This window comes from Anarrhichthys ocellatus, unplaced genomic scaffold (assembly GCF_004355925.1).
Source record: "Anarrhichthys ocellatus isolate YVR2014 unplaced genomic scaffold, GSC_Weel_1.0 scaffold23, whole genome shotgun sequence".
In the NCBI taxonomy this organism is placed as follows: domain Eukaryota; kingdom Metazoa; phylum Chordata; class Actinopteri; order Perciformes; family Anarhichadidae; genus Anarrhichthys; species Anarrhichthys ocellatus.
Window position 1 is genome coordinate 531,445 of NW_022280053.1, and position 8,736 is coordinate 540,180.

Below are 8,736 nucleotides of genomic sequence, written 5' to 3' on the forward strand. Positions count from 1 at the left end.
ACACACACACACACACACACACACACACACACACACACACACACACGCTTGTTTTATAAAAGATAACATTTCCGACAAACTCAAGTTTAAAATATGGCAATTTGTAAATAGTTGACACGTTTAAAACACATCTAGAAGGATTAAAGAGCACCACATTCAACAGTAGGTTTACATCCACCTTGCACGTCTCTAGATTAGTGATAATCGCTACAACAAGAAGACCTTTCAAAGAGTTCCAACGTGTTTTATTTGTTTATCTGTCGCTGGCCTCTGAGCGACACGGGTCGGGTCTGAAGATAGAGTTGACGATACGATACGGTTTCGGGGCCGATGGAATTGTATCGAGTAGCAGACGAAAAATGGCAGAAATGTTACGAGCCATCGGTGATGACGTCTGAGACGCTTTGGCATGAACACGCCCCCACTGGCCAGAGCAAATAACCACGGAAACATGTACGAAAATAATTTGGAAACATTTGCAAAGTTAATTTAAGCAATGATGGCAATAAGTAGATAGCTTTCGCTGCCGTCGTGCAAACAGGTATAGCAGACTTTACCGCATAAACACACTAAAGTATAGCGTGCATATACGATGGATGCACTTTCTGCAAGTATAATCAATGCCACGAACACACTAAATTACCTTATTTGTCATACTGCAGTGTTACTACAGTCACAATGCACTTCTGTTGTCTTGCTTTGTTTAGAACAGCTGATCGTGAGACTTTTTTCAACTGAAAGTGTTTTTTGTGGCAGTTTGGGAAATGAGAGCTAGAAGACAGGGGCCCCTTGGACATGTCTCTACACGCCTGCGTTTCTTTGGCAGACCTTCTCATGATATCCCAAAAGGCCTCCGCCAGTCAGTAGTCAGTTAGTCAACCACAAGTTGAGGCAGTCGATGCAGCTGCCACTGGTGCTGCTGTGGTGTGTGTGTGTGTGTGGGGGGGGTTACAATCTCCCGGGCTGAAAAGGTATGTCTGAACCGAACAGACTGCAGACTGTGGGCAGGACAGGCGTGGGTCACCACCGACACACTAAACATAGCACTCGCTCTGGATAAATTTAGAGGGTCTACTCAAGTAACCAGCATTTTCAGGTTACACCATTTCTTCCCGTCTGAAAAAGGTCGAGCTGAGGCACGCCACTAAGAACTAATAACCCGGGAAACGTAAACCACACCACACCATTGAGCAAGAAGTGCACTACAATACAAAGCGTATTACATATGATATAAAAGTGGGTTCGTCTGTTGACGAATGTATGAAAAAGGGTGCAGCTGATGTAAATCAGACTTTCAGAGAATTTTCATGAACACATTTCCAACTGAGGCTCCAACATGCTTTAACAGGTTTACGCTATAAGACAAAGTCTGATACAAGCTGTGAGCTGACGCATGTACAATAAAAAAGAGCAGGCAATGTCTCCTCCTGCAGGGCGGAAGATGCAGTGCATAAGCTAAGCAGCAGCCAATGAGGAGACTGTTGCTACAGCCTGACAATTAACCCTTTAAAGAGCAGAGCGTCGATGAACACCTGCACACGTAACCAGTTTCCTGATGTGCGATTAACTGTCAATTAGATTTATGACAGGCTACATAACACGTGGACTAAGCAATGACTACCTGCAGAGAGGACACATGCAATGCCTGGAATAGTGTCTGTAAGGCTGGATGTATTAGTACATACAGAGACCTGTACCACATTCAGAATGAAGACATGTAGAGGTATTTGTCTAGCTTTTGCCACAATGCAGATTGATTTTAATGAAAATGTTGTCACCTTGTCAAGTCTGACATCCCTTAAATGTGTAGGGTCAGATCTCTTCCAAGAGAGCCACTCAAACCGCCCACAATGATCTAGAGTAACTTTATATTATAGTTTTAATTGTTTATGTGGTGCAATGATTTACCACATTTAACAAAAAGTCAATGTCACATCAAACATGGTTTTATTTACAAGTAGAGGGTCCAATATTTCTGTTGAGAGAGGTTTATCATCCCAAATAAACATATCAGTGAATCTGATGTGAGGGGTTCAAGATGTGAACAATACCTGTAAAATAATCTCTGTAGTCTGCTGAATGAAGGCAGAATCTGGGTTTATATGCGAGCATTTTCCAACTTGTTGATGGTGCACTTCTAGTGGCGCGTGGCAGAAGTGAGACGGCTGCTGTAGCTGCCCTTCTCCTTGGCAGAGCAGTCTATACATATTGAGATATACGAGAAGGTAAATGCTTCTGCTTTTAAATAGTTCTCACCTGCATGATGACCCCAACTAGGAAAATAAGTTCCCCCGGTCTAACATAACGGAGGCTGTCTATCTTATTCAGGGAGTTATGCAACAGCACACCTACGCAGCTCGAGGCTTACACACAGCCCTCCCCGTCAAATACGTGACATATTTAAAATACCTTTTTCTGGTCCCCTCGACTCTGTGCTGCTCTCTTATCGCACCTCTTGTCTTATTGCACCACTTCTTCAAGTCTAACAGCCTCTCTCTCCCTCTCTCTGTCTGTCTCTCTCTTAATCCTGCTAGCAGACATGCTCCGACTCTAGTAAAGAAGATTTAGTCTCTGCACACCATCAAGTAATGAAACGCGCTTTCATGCACACGAGTCAAGGATTCATCCAATGGCGCAGTTAGGAGAGAATTACAATGTTGACGTTATTGAGCCCTGAGATGACATCACTTATCTTTTTCTCCATCACGTCACATTGTTTAAATGTGTACAGCAGTTGAGGAGGTGTCATTGTTTTAGTTTTTTGGGAGATTTTCCGGTAGAGCAAAGAATCGATTAGCCGATCAACAGAACATGAATATGCAACTATTGTTAGTCAATTTCAAGTGTAAATGGAAAGTATTCCTTTGATCCAGCTTGTCAAAGGTGAAGATTTGCCTTTTTTTAATAGTTTCATGAGATAGTTAACTAAATATCTTTGAGCTTTGGACTGCTGAGCCGACAAAACAAGAAATTTAAAAGATAACCTTTTCCACACGCTTTTGAAGAGAAGGACGAGTGTGTGTTGTGCATCAGCTCTGGGAAGTTGCCAACGCTAAGCGACAACCACAGAAACTCATGTTCTAAAAGTTAGACAAGGGATTACAAGAACATGACAGACATTTTATGACCAAATCCTCTGCGAGACACAATCCGATGTCAAAAATATGTTTAGATCCTGCTCCAGTCTGACGGATTTGCCGCTGCCGCTCTCCTCACCCCCGGCTAATGCTGGCAGCGTAACGAGCTAACGCTAAACAACGAGAATGTTCGACAAACCGTTATAATATACGAATAAATGAACCTAAATTAGCTTCATGCCAGCAGCATGTACGCCGAACACTGACTGTGTAAAACAGCAACCGCTGGGGTCCTATTCAGTGTGCAAACCTTTTATTGTGCACATGCATTGTGCACTAAGTTACTGCAATCAGCATTTAGCACAATACTGATTCACCACAAAGCTACAGATCAGTCTACCCTGCAGTCTGTGCGCAGCCTGCCACCAAAGAAGCGCCAACACATTCCTGCCTTCAGCCTCGCAGAGAAAACATCGGCGCCAATAAAAGAAAACCATAAACAGTGTTCATGCTTCCACTGACTTGGATGGATCAAGAGATACGCGACTGTCCTTCCTGAAAAATAAAACTTTTATGTGTCGTAGAAAGTAGGCGTGTCGCGGTTCTCCAAATCCACGATTGCAACGTTTTTTCCCGCGGCCATTTTTAGACCGACATAGCCACACGGTCAAAATTTGATAATCAATTTCATATGTAATAACTTATTTCACCAGTTAATTGGGAACAAACTGTTACACAGTAAAGAGACGGTCCACTAGATAGCAGGAGGGTACTGTATAACTGATTTCTCAGAGTTTACGAGGTACCTGAATGCACCATTAAAAGCCTTAAAATGGTCTGAAATCACAGTTTGCTGAGGGCGGTTTGGTTTGCGGGTGGGATTCAAAATCTGAAGCTCAGTTTGATGGATTCTTTTATTTAGAATCTAAATCGTGACACCTCTGGTAGTAGGTGTGTACGTGTATGTAAAAGCCAGAAGAGAGAAGTTGACTCTGAGCAGAGAACATGGACAGCGCTGTCAGAGAGAGGCCCAGAGAAGGAACACTATCTAAATCTGTAGACATGCAGCTTCTCCCAGCAACTGGCTGCTCGCTTCCTTCCAGTCGCCCTGTTCAAAATGCCCAACGACAACTTCAACCCAAATGTCGATCTATTGCACAAATATATGATCAACATTTTGTCAGTTTGATGATAATAGAATGTGCTTCTGAAATGTACTCCAGTTATATCCATCATAGAGCTTTAAAATGTGTTTTTTGTTAGTAATATACTATTATGATACATGAAGACCTGATAAGCCTCAGACGAAGATGAAGTCTGATGGCATCAAATACTTTCCTTAACAAGACCGAGCATGTGCGGCTGAACCTTGTGAGAGCACGTAGAGCGACGATTCACACCTTCATCTCCAACATGTGGAAGAATGTTGGAGATGAAGACTGGCTGTTAGATAACTATAGACAGAACATTTAACCACGTTAGAGACGTCTAAATATCCGACATGGTCACTGAGCTTCACCATCACGATTGAGAAAAGTATCACCTTCCATCTTTGTTACTTTGATAAAACAAAAGTCTGCTTTAACATAAATAATTCTGGATTTCTGTCTGCAATCAAAAAAGAATAACGGGGCTTTTAGAGCGGCTTCGTTCTACGGGTTTGAATCTCAGAGTTTCTTTCTCTTGGCGGGCCCCAACACATGTATATCTTCTCAACGGAGGGGCCCAGAAAAGGAGCAACATTTTAATGTTTAAAAAAAGAGAGGCGAGAGAAGGCTGAGAGCTGGAATAGTTTCCCAGCCCGGTCCACTTCTCTCTCTCCCTCTCTCTCTCTCTCCCTCTCTCTCTCTCCACATCTGCTGCACTCATGTAAACCCCTGTGGCTCAGAGAGGAGAGGCCCCTCCATTCTCCACCTCTTTTCCCCCCCACCACAGTTGACTGTAGGAGCTATCAAAACATTTTAAAAAGAGGAGGAGGGGAGGTGGAAGAAGAAAAAAAAAGGAGGAGTAGGAGGAAGGGAGTGAGTGAGATCCCTTGGTAGTGGGCAATAAATCACAGACACTCTGGGAGCAACGAGAGCCCTGCCTCCATCCCAGGGCCCCTCTTCAAAGCCCCCTTGAGCCTGCAGAGCCCGAGTCCCTCCCAGTGCCTCCCCCGCTGTACCCAACGCTGCATCGGCCCGTCTACCAAGCCCCCAGCTCTGCTCCAGTCCTGATCCGTTTGCACACTATCCCTTGCACGGACCCTTTAGCAAGCACGGGGTCGGTCGGTCGGTCTCACTCACACACACACACACACACACACACCACCCCCCCTCCCCCCGGGGGCCTCTTCTCTCCCCCCTCTCCGTCTCTGTCTCCCACAGCCCGGGACACAGAGACTTTTCTTCTCTCGGTGCTACATTCACACTCGCTCCAGGCTCAGCGCTGCCACTCAACCACAACACAGCCATTCAACACATGCCCCCTTCATACAGCTCCTCGCTCGCCCTGCAAAACCACGGCAAAGAATTTCACAATCGCACCACAAAGGGCAGAAACTAGAAACCTGGCAGCTACAGCTGCTCTTTAGGTGAGCAGAAAAGCCTTAAGCGCACATCGGTGCACGCCACAGCGTCTTTAAAAAGATGCGAGTTTTAATTGCAGTTCGTAGTTGCGGCTCGAGCAGTTAAATTGATTCAGGAAAAAAAAGGGGGAATTTTCATACGCAGCCATCTTGAAATTTGCAGAACTTGAACCAACCGTGCTAAATAACAGACTACAAACTACACACTGTAACTACAGCACGGCACTGCTTTTATTGTTTCTAGATGCCACGTAAACACTTTCAGCAAATGATCTGACTCGCAAAGGAACGGTCTGACTTATGACTTGTTTGCCTTCTCACACAAAGGAAACAAAAGATTGATTTCATGGTTTGCGTTTGTTGAATTGTGAACAAAAATTGGGTTGAACTGCTCGCCTGCATGTGTCAGAACTCTGTAGCCGAGGCTCTGTAGCTTTAGGAGCAGACTGTCACTAATTTAGTCGCAACATTATCATGAAAATTAAACCACAAAAAAAGAGCCTGAGGGTTTAGACGACCAGCGAAGAAACTGAAACGTGTAAACAAGACATGTTTGAGGATGTGGGGTCGTAGTTTATTTCAGTTTTGAAGGCGCTATCTTAACTGTTCCCCGACGGCTCTCAGAGCACTCTGCCTTAATCACCAGTATGTAGTGATCTAATCATCTTTCTCAACACTGGTGAAGGAAACGCATTCCCTGAAGATGTGCCTTTGTGGAGAACCACAGATGATACCCACTGGTAGCATACGGCTGGCCCCGATATGCTCTGGTGTACTATAGCCTGGACAAACGCCAGCATTGTCCTCTGGGGACCGAGTTGGTTCACATCCAGTGCAGCTGGACAGCTCAGGGCAGAGACACTTGTTGTCAGAGACTGCAACTGTTCTGCAAAATCAGCATTTTTCTCACACCGAATCCAAATGTGTGAGTTGTTTGTGTTTTTCATTCAACAACCTTTGCAAGAAGAAAAGTTATTTATTCTGCAAGAAATCTGAATTAATGCTTCCTTTGCATCATTTTAAAAGCCAAACTATTCATCAAGAAAATAATTGTCAGGTTATTCTATATTTTCTGGTCACAGGCCTACTTGTTACAGAGTTCTGTTGAGTGGTGTGAAACTCACCTTGCTCCGAGTCCGAGTCGTTCTCCCCCCTGGAGCCACCTGGAGCTACAGGTAAGGGTCTGAGGGGCCTTGGCTTGGGCGTGGGGGGGGACATCCTCTTCTTTCCAATGAACTCAACGTACGTCCCGGGGAAGTCGCCTTTCTCCTGAGTGGTTTCATTGAAGCCTGGTAGCCAGCCGATCTCATCTGGCCTCTGTTCCAGCCCATCGGTGTACCCGAGAGCCACCAGCGCTCCTTTACTCACCAACAGTATATCCCCCACATGCAGGTTAATGTCCTCCTCCCTCTCCTTCTTGTAGTCATACAGCGCTCTGTACTGATATCCTTCAGCACTCATATTGATCACCTTTGTGCTTTTCAGAAGATTCAATAAGCAAAGTAACTTTTCAGGGTTCTCCGACTATGTTTTGAGTCCATTTGCTAGTTCAAATGCACTTGTATACTTCCAAGAAAACCTCCTGCAGCTCTGAGAGAGACCACACTATCTAGCTCGTCTTCATTCTTTCACAGTTCCTGTCTCTTGTGAATGATTTGCGGTTCTCTCGGTGCGTTGCCTCAGTGTGTACCCATCAGAAGATGGCCTGCAGCTCGCAGTCTTGAGAATGCTATCCAGACCTGTAAGATGAGAGCAGAGGCCATCAGAAACACATTGCATGAGACAATTACAGCTTAACGCACACTCAGTGCTGGGATGCACACCAACATGTACCCAGAATTAAGACGGCGATTGTTCTGCAGAAGAGCCGATGTGGATGTTATACTGTACGGGCAGAATTTATATTTAGAATAAGAATACTCAGCCTACTTAATACTTGGCATGACTGTTATTTACTGCATATATATATATACACTTTTAAGTTTACCAATGCATACTATGCCACATTCTTTAGAGAAGGATGCATTTGCAATGTGTTTAATGAAATGTACCATTAACCCTTTCATTCATTAATTATTAGTTTATGGTCCCATTGCACTACTATGGTGAAAATGTTAACCAGTGTACAAAACGACTATTGATGCAAACTCAATTAGTGATCAGCTGTTTTCTTAACGGCACATTTAAGAGTGTGTGGCACACAGTGCTAACTTTAGCATTAACAGCCGCAGCTCTCATTGACTAACAGTTACGGTAATTGTTATACAACTACATGGAAACCTCTTCGGGAAGTTTTGCAAAACGAGTTGCAAGAGACTTTGCGGATTTATAAAGTTATTTTATGCACGTTTGAATCGAGTCCAACGCAGTGACGCCACTGAACCAATGTGGAGGACGCAGGGAGGAGAACATGGCTGATAACTCACCGCAGGAGGAGAGAAAAAGAAACGAAAAGCTGGAAGTTAACTTAAGTTTAAACGACCTTCAAGGGAAAAAGAAATGCAGAGACCTAACACGAAGTGCAGAGTCTTACATTAGCACGTTTAACATTCACATTTGCGAGCTTAGTCAGCGAGATTAGAGTAAGTAAGCCTGACGTTACATACCGAGTGTGCATGGATCCACAGGGCGAATCCAACGAGTCCTCTTTAACGCTTCCACTTCGTTAAACTTCAGAGTTTTGCGGGTACTTTCAAATAAAACAAAACCCTAAACATGCCCTCTACAGGACCGGTGAAAGAAAAAAACATCCACTTGCGTTTAAAACTTGGGTTTAACGTGCAGAACGAACTGTTTTAACCCACTCAGCCTGTCGACATAACGGCACGGTTTCCTCGTCCTGAGAAAAAAAAAAAATGCTCCTCTACTCTGAACGTCGCCTCTGCGGCCCACAAGGGGGCGAGGCAAAAGCGAGGACGCTCATTGGCCCCGTGGCGCTGTCAATCATTGACGTCACTCGAGCAGACCAATCAGACTCTCACTAGTGGCGTTCACTCCCCACGTCCGTGTACTCTTGCACGCAACATGAAACACCGAACAAAATTACATAACTCCGCACGCAACGTAAACCGAACTCCTTTTGGTTTATGTTAT

General features: G+C 44.5%; 1 protein-coding gene across 1 annotated transcript in view; it reads right to left on the reverse strand.

The window, feature by feature from the left end:
• The window catches only part of pik3r1 (phosphoinositide-3-kinase, regulatory subunit 1 (alpha)), a 19,058-nt gene extending 10,581 nt beyond the window's left edge, over positions 1 to 8,477 (reverse strand). The window contains exons 1-2 of the mRNA XM_031860054.1: positions 8,250 to 8,477; positions 6,768 to 7,382 (exon numbers count right to left, since the gene is read on the reverse strand). Of these exons, the coding sequence (XP_031715914.1) occupies positions 6,768 to 7,104 (337 nt within the window). The 5' untranslated portion in view covers positions 7,105 to 7,382; positions 8,250 to 8,477. The remainder of the gene's footprint in view (positions 1 to 6,767; positions 7,383 to 8,249) is intronic.
• Between the last annotated feature and the right edge of the window lie 259 nt (positions 8,478 to 8,736).